At 34.8% G+C, this 13,140-nt stretch overlaps 1 protein-coding gene across 5 annotated transcripts in view; it reads right to left on the reverse strand.

Moving 5' to 3' along the window:
- The window catches only part of IPO11 (importin 11), a 198,786-nt gene that overhangs the window by 92,406 nt on the left and 93,240 nt on the right, over positions 1-13,140 (reverse strand). For all 5 annotated transcript variants that reach the window (XM_025924123.2, XM_086700099.1, XM_086700100.1 and 2 more), the window contains 2 exons: positions 10,454-10,569; positions 1,274-1,350 (listed from right to left, as the gene is read on the reverse strand). In XM_025924123.2, coding sequence (XP_025779908.1) covers positions 1,274-1,350; positions 10,454-10,569 — 193 coding nt within the window. The remainder of the gene's footprint in view (positions 1-1,273; positions 1,351-10,453; positions 10,570-13,140) is intronic.

The raw sequence follows: 13,140 nt of genomic DNA on the forward strand, positions 1-13,140 counted from the left end.
ATCTTGGAAAGAAAAAAAATGTGAATCTCCAATGATAAAATCCCTCACGAAGTAAAATCTCCAGAAACAATTATTCATTTTTTCAATGTAAAATACTACATACTTGTGAATGGTAGTGATATCTAACAGAAAAGTATTTATTTCCTTGAGAATTATCATCATAATCCATGTTTCGATTGAAAAACAAAACAACAATTAGATCTCATCCAAGGTGGCTGAAAGAAACTAAGGCCCCATTCCTTGCAGAGTGTCCAGGTCCCCTATCCCATGTGTCACAAGTGATGCTCCAGGAACATCAAGCTTCGGGATAGGGTGCCTGGGTGCTCAGTTAGTTAAGCATCCAACTCTTGATTTGGACTCAGGTCATGATCTCACTGTTTGTGAGCTAGAGCCCCACGTCTGGCTCTGCACCGACAGCTCAGAGCCTGCTCAGGATTCTCTCTCTCCCTCTCATTCTGCCCCTCCCCTGCTCACATGCTCTCTCTCTCACAAAATAAACTTTAAAAGACAAAAAGAACACTAAGCTTCATGATGTCACATCTCTATACATAAGTAACACATCAACAAACAATAAATATGATTTGCCAGTAGTTAACAGTCTTCACATTGTTGCTTCCTTAGGCTAAAAGAGAAACACGTATGGGAGCACCTGGGTGGCTCAGACAGTTAAGCATCCAACTCTTGGTTTCAGCTCAGGTCATGATCTCACAGTTCATGAGTTCAAGCCCCACACTGGGCTCTGTGCTGGAAGCTGGGAGCCTGCTTGAGATTCTCTTTCTCCCTGTCTCTGCCCTCCCCAACTCACACTGTCTCTCTCTCAAAATAAATTTAAAAATTAAAAAAAAGAAAAAAAAATATGTACAGAGCTCATTTGTGATAGCGTAAATCTGATAGCATAAAATCACTTTGTAAAACAAACTGGATGAAACCACGGTATACAGAAGCAGTTTTATAATATTGTCTTTTAAATACTTTATAGAATCTGCTATGAAACACAGAAATTTTAACAAAGTTAAAACTAAACACAGAATTAGATTTCCAAGAAGACTTTTTTTAGTGATTTAGTAAATTTAGCGTTCACTCTTCACAAAGTAGAAATGGTTTTACAAAGTTATATAGGAAAAAAAAAATCCACAAACTATTAAAACACTATTAAACTTGTGAGTTATCAGGGACTTGTGTAAAATGGAAGGTATAATTTAAAGTCACCCAATAAGGCCCCAAAGGAGGGCTGCATTCAAAAACAGTATTAAGTTTACATTTTAATACATACCAAGAAGGGGGGACATATTCTGAAATATGCGAAGCAACTCCGGTGTAATACATGGGCTGTTTTCCAAAGTCACTAACCTAGGAAGAAAAAACAAATAGCTGAATCTCTTTCTATAGCCATTAAGCTCTTAACAATACAACTTACTAAAAAATTGTCCCATCTAAAGGAAGAAAGAAAAATGAACAATACAGCAAGTTACAAAAGTTATCTTTCTATATCAAATGAAAAAGTACACATCGCACATTATTTTCTATATACACAGCAAAAATAGTAAGGGAAGTAACTACATATTAAAATATTTACAACTACAAAACGTCTTTACAATAAAATTTTAATGATACAGCAAAAGTATGATTATTATGGAATGGTCAAGGAAACATAAAATTGTCTTGTTCTTTTTATATTGTTCTGTCACATGTAACTGATGTGCCCTTTCAACACGACACTGGGCAACATGAAAGAATAAATCTATAAAAAATAAAATATATATGGGTTGCGGTTTATCACAGAAGCGTGCATTTGGCTTACCTCCTCACCCCTCACCCAAAGAAGTGAAAGGAGAAAAAAAAACCATGATTGTCACAATAGTTGCAAGAAAGGAGTAGGAGGGGATCCTACTCAAAATCTAACATTCATTATAAAAACGCTTATCCTATTACAAACAGAAAGTAAATCCTTAATCTGGTAAGAGAGGACCTATCCAACACTCAAAGAAAACACACTTAATGATATGTTGAAGCCATTCTCTGGAAAAACAGAATCACATCTCAAACAATTTCTTCTATTACCTTGCCTGCCTTCCCATCTACTGAGTGTATATATGGATGGTTCCTCACATGATATGCCAACTAAGTTAATAAGACACAAGGGTGAGAGGAGAAAGTTAAATAGGCTTTATTTACAACAGGTGTGACAGACAGAAAAGAGACGCAGAAAGAATTCATAAAGTATTGTAACCACTAAGAGACTTCAACAAGGCTGCTGTAAATATCAATACACTGCATACAAAAATGAACTCAGTTTCTACACTCAAAACAAATAAAGATTTAAATAGATGTTGGGGCACCTGGGTGCCTTAGTTGGTTGAGTGTCCGACTCTTGCTTTCAGCTGGGGTCATGATCTCCCAGTTTTGTGAGTTTGAGCCCTCTGTCGGGCTCTGTGCTGGCAGCTCAGAGCCTGCTTGGGATTCTCTCTCTCCCTCTCTCTGACTCTCCCCCACTTGCAAGGTCTCTGTCTCTCTCAAATAAAGTAAAACTTAAAAACAAAATAAAAATATTTAAATAGATGTTATTATAAGAAACACTAATACAAAAATCTAGCATCATAATGATGTCAATTCTCTCCCCCACTTAGAATGTTTCTCTCTCAAATAAAACTTAGAAACAAAGTATTTAAACAGACGTTATTTTAAGAATCACTGATACAGGGGCGCCTGGGTGGCGCAGTCGGTTAAGCGTCCGACTTCAGCCAGGTCACGATCTCGCGGTCCGTGAGTTCGAGCCCCGCGTCAGCCTCTGGGCTGATGGCTCGGAGCCTGGAGCCTGTTTCCGATTCTGTGTCTCCCTCTCTCTCTGCCCCTCCCCCGTTCATGCTCTGTCTCTCTCTGTCCCAAAAATAAATAAACGTTGAAAAAAAAAAAAAAAAAAAGAATCACTGATACAAAAATCTAGCATCGTAATGATGTCAATTCTCTCTAAACTGTTATAGAGAATCAATAAAACTTCAACCCTCCATAGACTTTCCCTTAGAAATTAGGAAAGTGGATTCTAAAATGATTTAGAAGGCAAATGACCAAGAATAAACAAGAAATTTATCAAGAAAAAAAACATATGGGGGGGGGACTTGCTTTATGACTCACTCTAAAACTAATGTATTTAATATCATAATAAGAATACCACAAGAAACAGACCCACTCATTTAGGACAGAGGTGGTTCCTAGGTTAAGAAAGGTTGGAAAACTCAGGCATTGGTGGGAAGCTACTGGGCCGCTACCTCACACAAAATACAGTAATTAATTCCAGTATTTACATGAGAAGTGTAAGTCTTTATTTTATGTTAGCAGTACATACTTAAAGTTTAGGTTTAAGAAAGACTACAGAAAAAGATGAATAGGACTACATTAAAGTTAACAATTGCTCTATGTCAGAAGATGTCTCAAAATTGTCAAAATCTAAGTCACATGCTGGGAGAAGACTGTTTCTAATATATATAACTGAAAAGGGAACAGTATTCAAAGGAATACACAAAAGAGGTTAGGAAGAGAAAAACATATAGAACAAACGAACAAGCAATCCAGAGGATACAAAAATTGACAATAAACTTGACTATTAAAAGTATAAAAAGATATTGAACCCAACCAGTAATCAAATCACAGCCAAAATTACAAACGCAAATTATAAGCAAAACAAGGTACAATTTTACCCCTACCATATTACCAGGATTTTTCAGTCTGACCTAATAAATACTGGCAAAGCTATAAAAAAGTGAAAACTCTTGCACAATGTTGACAGGAAGAAGTTGGTATCAAGACTTGGAAAGTATTATTATCTGAACTAGTGAAATATGTCTATGCACACACCTATGACCTCATGAATAAGGTCTCATACATTTGCACACTTATTCATGTACAAAAATGTTCAAGTTGCATTATCTGAACATCCGACAAAATGGCATGAGTAAATGAACTGTTACATTCACACCATTACATTCAGCAATATGGATGAATCTTAGAACAGAGAGCTAAAAAAATAAGTTAGAACACCTATTGTAAAATTTATATGAAGGTAAGATACATTGTGTAGAGTCACATACAAACGTGACTGTAAAAACAGCAAGCCACAAGAAAATAAACTAAGGAATGAAAACAAAAAATACTGGTACACCGGCTCATCCCTGCAATGAAAACAGGAGAATCCAACAAACATCCCACACCACGGGCTTCACAGACATTCTTACTCTCCCACAGCTTCACCAGGGTACAGAAAATGGATTTTCATTTTATGTAAGTTATAAATAATTACAAACAATATGACTTCCCTATTACTTTGTATCTATGAATTATTTCACAAATCTTAAATGTCAAAATTAGGAAGAAGAAGGGGGACATAGAAGAAAGCAGCCACCCACAAAATGAAGTACGGGCCACACACACAAGCAGTGGTAGCTTTAGATACTTTGATCAACAAGAAGAGGATTTGATTCCATGATTACATTTCTCAAGAATACAATGAAAGAAAAGATTTTTAAAATTCTTTCCTATTCCCCTTTAAAATAAAAATGAAACCGAAAGAAAAACCATAATCCAGTCAGGATATTTCAGTGAGAAAACAATTGATGGGCATCTTCTAAATCTCAGAATACATTTGAAGCTCTGTCACTGGGCCCAAATTAAGACTCCATGTGACTCTTTCCCTCCCACTGTCATTATCTTAGTAAAAAGAGCATTCAGGTCATTGTCACTCTCACTACCTACCTATGCTAGCTTCCCAAATACAAGCCATACTATTTTAAAAAGGAAGAAATCTTGGGGCGCCTAGGTGGCTCAGTTGGTTGAGCGTACAATTCTTGGTTTTGGCTCAAGTCATGATCTCACGGTTTGTGGGTTACAGCCCCATGTGGAGCGTGCTTGGGATTCTCTCTTTCTCCCTCTCTCTCTGGCTAACCCCCACTCATACTCTCTCAAAATAAATAAACTTAAAAACAAAAAGGAAAAAAAATCTTGCAGAGTTTAAAGTACTTAAAAGTACTATGACATGGCAACCACTCCAGATTAAACAAGTGAATGCTTAGAAAGGAAAGAAAGAGAAACAAAGTCAAGGCACTAACGGAAAGTTAAGGGACAAGTTATGCTGATGAATAATTAGACAAAGTTGTATATACCAACATCTTTAGCTAGAGAAATGTAAATTTTAATGTTACCCCTCTAAATAAAATACAGAAAACAAAGAGCATGCAGTAAAAACACAGGTATAGCAATTCAACAAATAAATATAAGAGCATGAAAATTCTTTTGAGGCAAAGCCTCTCTGGTTAAGTGAAATACAAAATATAAAAATTTTCTCTGTATAGGAGATACAATTAAAGTTCTAATAGAAAAGCTAAAATGTAAAAGTTGAACAAAAAAAGTTAAGTCAAATCTAAACAAAATAAACCATATAACAATATTAGTATCAAATAAAATTTAAATGCAAAAGAATTAAAAGGTGAAAAATTAATCAATACATACATATATCAAATGACACTTCATGATAATATTTTAAATTTTAAATACTGTGTTTTATTTGTTAAATTCTTTAAAACAATATAGAAAAATACCAAAACTCTGTGCTGTAAAAATTTTATTTCTAGCATTCAAGTATAAAAAGAAATAGAAATAAAAAGGGACACTGACACAAAGCAAACTAAATAGATATTTTAATTAATCACTGTCAAGATTAAGACGTGAATCACTGATTTGAACTATACAACCTATTAGAAAGAATAGATATATATAAATTCTGCATCTTTAATATCATCACTATTTGAGACTGTTACAAAAAGAGAGCCTCGAGTCATTAAAATTCTTATTAACTTTTTAAAAATTGTACAAGTGACAGGTTGTATTTACAATGCAATAAATCCAGACCTGAATCATGTACTTTAATATCAGCAAAAAATAAATGAGGTTGCGTCAAAGAAGACATTAAAAAACTCTAATGCTACTACCAAAATAACAAGACTTAAGGGAAATAGGCCATTACAATGGAAGGCAAATTCATAGCTTTAAATGTTTTAGCACTTAAGAAAAGGTAATGAAGTAACTATTTTTTTATAGCTTTAAAAAAATACACCCAGTTAAGGGTAGGAAGTAGAAAATATGAAGCAGAAGTAAAGTAACAAAGGGCAGAAACAGAGAACTCATAAAATGCAACATGTAGTTCTTTCATATTAATAAAAAGAAAAAAATCTCTAATATACTTTTTTTTTTTACATCTCCAACTTTTATTGGCAAAGAGAGTAGCCATTTTCATAACAAAGCCTATCAGAAACATCCACCAGCTTTGCCCAATGTATTTTCATTACATTCAGAGTATGCAATACCTGATGCATACTCTATTCTAGTTGGTAAGGCATGTGTTGAACCTCATTATGGTACTGGGCCCAAAGCACAGAATGTTTCTCTTGGTTACCTTTTAATTATCTTGCCAGTTACCTTTTAATTATGAATCCGTACTAGCATATAAAGTGCTGCTTCTACATATTTGCCTGACTAATAAATGTACTTTAAAAGAGATAATAAATATACTTTAAAAAGAGATAAATCAAAAATAAGACTACAAGTAACAGAGATAAAGCACATGCTTGTATGTTTTTTTTTTTATTAGTATCTTAAGGGAGGAAGTACCAAAATTAACAGACATGGAAAATCAAAACTAAAGTATGTACAAACTAACAACTAAGAAACAACCTGAAAATATCACCAAACTGTGAATAACTTCCCAGCCACTGCCATGAGTCCATTTCCAGTTCCCTTTTCTACTCAATTTTCAAATCATCCAAAGAATAGTTACCATATCACAGAGATCATTCCAGTATGGAAAAAAACACATTTTTTAAAATAGTGAATTGGTAAAACACACATAACACTGATATGAAATCAGACAGTATCACAAAATATGGACAAGAGATCTTAAGAGTTCAGGAAAAAATAAAATCTGATAAAATACCATAGAACAATAGAAAAGACTTGTATAACATATCAAAAGTAGAATTCACCCTAGCAAGAAAAGTTTATCTCAGAAGTCAGCTCTTTAAAAAGAGATTTTGAGGTTTTAAGATTCTAATCTCCTGAGTAGATGGCAAAAGGCAGTCACATCAGTTGTTGTTGTTGTTGTTGTTGTTTTTAATGATGAAGACCATATTACATTTAATGGCATATAGCCAACGCTTATTGTGGACCAGTATCCATTACCTGATCCTACTTCTTTAACAAAGAACAAAACAAAAACAAAAAAACTATTAATGTAAGGTTTGTTCAAATTCTATTTAAAAATATTTTATAGTAATAGGTTTATATTAGTAAAGAAGATCAAAAATTATTGAGCCAAATCTCAGAATATTAAGTCAAATGACAAAAACAAACTTTAAGTAGAAAAAGAGGAAATGATAAATATAAGACCAGAAACTAACAAATAGGTAACAAAAATACAACAAAGAGAAAGCCAAAGGGTGGTTCTTTGAGAAGACTAGTAACACTGGCAAATCTCTAGCAAGCTGCATCAAGGGGGATGGGGGGAGGGGAACATGGGGGAAAAAAACACATAATCACTCTAAAAAGTTTTCCTTTGTGTATGGGACCTCAAATATCTCCTACTACTAATTATCCCCTAGTAAGTTCAAATTCCCATTCTCCAAGATAACTATTTAAATCTTTTTTCTCCACAAATCCCTCTATCTTCTATGTACTTCCACTTCAGCCAATATTAAAGTGATGACTATGCTTCATATTTGAGAAAACAGAATCTATTAGACCCAACACCTTCCTATCACATCCCACTATAATACAAAAATCCATCTTCCTGCCTCCAGTTAAAATGGATGAAGTATCACTGATGTTACTTAAAACCAAAACCAACAAACAGCTACATATGCTAAATCACATCCCTTCGTGCCTCCAATTATGTCGTTCTCTGGAGCCTCATCCATCCCTCTAGACTGCATTCCCCACACCAGCCAACTGCTGCCCTATTTCGACATTCCTCTTCATTGTCAAGTGCTCCCAATGTTGCCAAGGCTCACAGTCTGTAATTAATTTCAATTCTAGTCAGTTCTTACTACTTTACTGAAACCCTTGCTATCATCTCCATGTGGCCAAATTCACTTTTTTGTACGATTCTACCTAGAATAATCAGCAACATATGACGTAGCTGACCACCCTTTCAGGAAATATTCTTTCTTGGCTTGGTTTTCCTCCTCTTATCAACAGACAGCTCTACTCTGTCACCCTTGATGGCGCCCCTCATGTGACCTCACGAATGCCTTAAGTTCCTTGGGATTCTGCTAGGAGCAGAATGTTCCACATCTGCCCTTCCTTCTTAGGCAACTTTACAGACTCTCATATGCAAAGAGCTAACCATTTAACACACATTATCTCATCCTCACAACCATGTGGGGTAGGAATTATACTTCCTAATTTTACAGATTAAGAAAGTGAGGCTCACAGATGATGATTACATACCTCATGCAGTGGCATAATTGGGACTGGCACCTATATCTGATTCTAAAAATGAGTTCTAACTCAGTATACCCTAGTTTAATTTAAAGAATCTAAGCTATTAAGCATTTGAGCTAAAAAAAAAAAAAGGAAACAAAAAGAGAGAGAGAGAAAAGAAAGAAAAAAGGTATTCTAACAATTTCATTTTGTTTACATACAACTAAAGGCTAAGAAAACAAGAGATAACAACAGAGCAATGTACATTTATTACTGCCTGTTCATGTAATCCTTAAAAAATTTATATACCTTTAATAAACACATTAATATGCTAAGTCTATAATACTGTTAAGTATCGGAGTCTATCTCTTTACTGTAAGTAATACTTTTAATTTTTCTAATAGTCAACATCATATATTGTCTACATATTTATAGAAAAGTATGTCTGACACTAGTCAGAGACTAGTGTCTTAACTTGTAATCTAGAGTAGGCGTTGGACAGCTAGAGTTCATGGGTCAAATTCAACCCACACTCAATTTCTATAAATGATGTTTTACTGCAACACAACCATTTTACATATTGTCTGTGACCATTCTCGTGCTAAAACAGCAGAGGTCAATAGTCAAGAGATCACACAGCCTGGAAAGCCTAAAATATCTACTATCTGCCCCTTTACAGAAAAAATTTACCAACATCTGATCTCGAGTAATCCATCCTGTACAAACAAAAATACATGAATATATATTTTCAACACATGCTAATTTACAATAAAACCACCCAAAGTCATTTAGGTTCCAACAACACAACCTAGAAAATATGAGAAAGTTTACTTGTAAATCGAGTATCTACCTAACATTTTAAAATCATTCATGTAGTATTCTGCTACAGATCATTAATTTGTAATTTGCACCAAAGACAGTTTCTAAAAAATAAAAAAAAATGTTCATTCCTAAACATCTAAGAAAAACTAAGGCAGGAAGGAAAGGAAGGAGAGAAGGAAGAAAAAAGGAAACCAGAAATGTTCATTTTTTCCATGCTTAATTTCTGTGATTTTCTTTTTTAATTCCAATAGTCAGTTTATACATGACAACGTTGGAGCCCTTTCTGTATTATAACTGACCTGCAGAAATTTGCTGTCATCAGTAAGATAAGCTTAGTAAAGCTGAAGGATTTTCTAGCACAGTTCCTTACACAGTGGGCAGTCAATAAAGGTCTGCAGCAGTGAGCTGCCTCAGAAACAGAGTTTTTCGTTTTTAACACGACACACTACTACTCACTTGGCAAAATAATTAGTCAAGACCAAGAAGCCTCAGCATTTGGGCCTGAGATATATTATCCGAGTATGTAATAGGTGAAGTAGCAAGAGGCTGAAAAATGACTCAACATCCCCCAAAACATCTCATTTAACAGGCTGCAAGTTTTGTTTTTTTTTTAATTTTTTTTTTTTTTCCAACGTTTATTTATTTTTGGGACAGAGAGAGACAGAGCATGAACAGGCGAGGGGCAGAGAGAGAGGGAGACACAGAATCGGAAACAGGCTCCAGGCTCTGAGCCATCAGCCCAGAGCCCGACGCGGGGCTCGAACTCACGGACCGCGAGATCGTGACCTGGCTGAAGTCGGACGCTTAACCGACTGCGCCACCCAGGCGCCCCCAGGCTGCAAGTTTTAAGTCATTTTTAGTTTTGAAGTTTTATTGAACTCTCCCCATTTTACATTTCAAATTCCAAAGGTTAAAGGCAGCTGAGTCGTTACTGAAATTTCCCCTTTCAACTTTGACTACTATGAGCCTATACTGAGCGACAGCTGCCAAGAAGAGATGGAACTATGATGTTACCCAATTCAGGGAAAATGGTTTTATGTTTCTGTTTTTAAATACTGGGTTTTTAAGGCCTGTTACATGACCTTTGCTTTATTGGCATGAGAGTAGGGAAGGCCAGGAAAAAAAAAAAAAAAAAAAAAAATCCAGGGAATCAAATTTTTCCTCTTACCATAATTCTAAACCATCTTCCAGAAGATAAACATGTGGAGGCTGGGAAACATCTGTACTCAGTTGGATAACTGGGAGCAGGAAAGGGTACAGGTTCTTGCTGTCTGCTCCTAATCCCTAAGGGAAGTATAAATAAAACTTAACGTAAGACACTCTAAGATCCCACCCCCACCAAAAAATAACCTATCGTATAAAAATGTCCTAAAATGAGCTGATAAAAAATAAATCCATCAGATTTTCTGGGATGGTCCAAACTATAAGCACTACTAAAACAAGGTTAGTTCTGTTTACAATTGAACAGCAAGTAGCAAAAAAATACTATTCAATTGCCCAGGGGTAGTAGAATCATATACACCAATGGTATAAACATCTGTTTTAAGAGGTTCCATATGTATCTTCCCCTCTGACTACTAAAGTGGTACTAACACTGCTATATTAAATTCCATAAATTATTTCACCTAAGTAATCTAAAATGAACCCAATCAAAATGTTCATTAGTAAGATAATTGCATCATAGTACATTCATATTCCAGAATAGTGACTAGCCAATGAAAAAGTATTAGGCATGGAATAAAAACAATCTCAAAAATAATTACAAACTGGATTTAAAAGATGAAGAAGTGTGTATATAACAACTGCAAAAACCCAAGAATTTTTAAACACACCTACCACATGCAAAGAGATACACACATAAAAATGTTTCTTTGGAGTATACAGAAAAAATTAACACTAATTAAATACAGGAAGGGGGAAAGGATGCTGAAAGAATGTAAAAATTATTTTTTTCTTAAGCTTTGTTTTAAAAAAATGCACAAAACTTTTTTAATGAACAATTTTTGCTAATATTTTTAATGACCCAAAAAATGGAGGAAGAAGAGGGGGGTTTATCTAAAATTCTAGTTTACCTAATTATTGTTTTATGGAGATTGACTCAGTGTGTCACACTAAGTCCAAGCACTCTGAAAGGAAACATAAAGGATAAGAAGCCAATTTTTAATCCATAATATTCTCTGTAATCTGACTAACACAGAAAGGAAACCAATAAATATCAAACATCTCCTCATTTAGGAAGTAATTCAAATATCAATAGCTAAACAAAATCTATTAAGCAAAACAAAATCTGTATGTATACATCTTCTGTTAAGCAAAACAAAATCTTTATGTATACATCTTCTGATGCCATATATATACTGAGTTCAATCTTTATTAGTGGGACAGATACCTAAATGGAAATGCATAAAGCTTATCCTTAAGTAAGTTTGGTTCTTTCTAAAACTAAAAATCGTTGAAAGACCTTATTAAAGATCTTTTTAAAGGAAGATAGTTATCAAAATGTCACACTTAATAAAGTAGTACACTGTGTCTTAAAATGAAGTTCAATTTCACTCTCTGTAGTTCGATCTTTAATACAACAACAAAAGAAAAGGAACATTAAGATAAACTAGTCAAGTTCGTTTTGATTATTAAGCAGACTCAAAATTTCCTAGAAAAATTAAAATCTACCTACTTACTTAGTGCACATCCCAAGAAGCATGAGATGCTAGCTTTCGCAAAACTAAAGCCTCTGCTAAACATGTAAGACTCTCGGTGAAATCCTGAAGACATTTACCTTTGTAGTCTAATGGCCTGAAGAATGTGTGCAATCCCAGATATACAACTTTAAATAAATGTGAACATTCTCTCGGCCCACAGTCATAACTACAAGACATTGTCTACAACATTATGAAAAAATCACAGTAACACTTTTTCTACAACAGTATGAAAGCTCAAAATTAAATTCATTAGTTATTAAAATGATCAGAAATGCTTCAAGAGGCAGAAATCTTATTGTATAATAATTACATAAGACAGAAGGGAAAATGAGGTGAAGGGTACTCTGCACTATCTTTGCAACAGTCAGTGAATTTATAAGGTTATTATTATTTTTTAGGTTAAGGGAAAAAAAGAATAAAACCCCCTAAATATTGGCATTTCACAGGATAACGTATTGGACTGCCTTCTCCTGTGTCATGTGCATGCGGAAAATGTCCCAAAATATTATCTCCAAACACAGATCTCTGAACTCCAGACACTGAATAAGTACAGGACATCATCACCCAGAAGTCATCTCAAACTCTTAAGGTGACCACTGAACCAATTCACTGTCTTCCTAAAAAAAAGCTCCTGTCCGGCCTTTCCAAACTCAAGTGACCTGTACGACTACCTATTTAGTGGTAAACAGTCTCACATCCTCCTCCTAGTTCCTGTTCCTACTCACCCCACATCTCAACAATCCTTTATTCTACTATTTTTCAAATCTTTCCCCTTCTTTCCATGCATTTTACTTCAGATCTGCATCATCTATTTTCATGGTTAACAGAAAACGTACCAACCACTTTCCCTGGCCTTAGTTTTACTCCATTCCAAACCCTGTCTCCACTGGCACCCTGATTACCTTACTAAAATAAAAATGTTAACACTTCTTGCTTTGAACTTGAAGAGATGTTCTTGTGGCCTTCCTGACCAGGCCCCTATAACCATGTTCTGTACTATGCTCCGGCCACACCATACAACTCAGTATTATCAATCACAATGTTAAAATCTGGAGGAAGCGGACAGATTTAACGCATGCATTTACTACTCTTCTCTGCCAGGATCCACTTAAAGAATATAGGAGGATGTGTTTAAAAGATCCATAATCATAAGTAC

Source organism: Puma concolor, chromosome A1 (genome assembly GCF_028749965.1).
Source record: "Puma concolor isolate L17-30 chromosome A1, mPumCon1.1.hap2, whole genome shotgun sequence".
Classification (NCBI taxonomy): domain Eukaryota; kingdom Metazoa; phylum Chordata; class Mammalia; order Carnivora; family Felidae; genus Puma; species Puma concolor.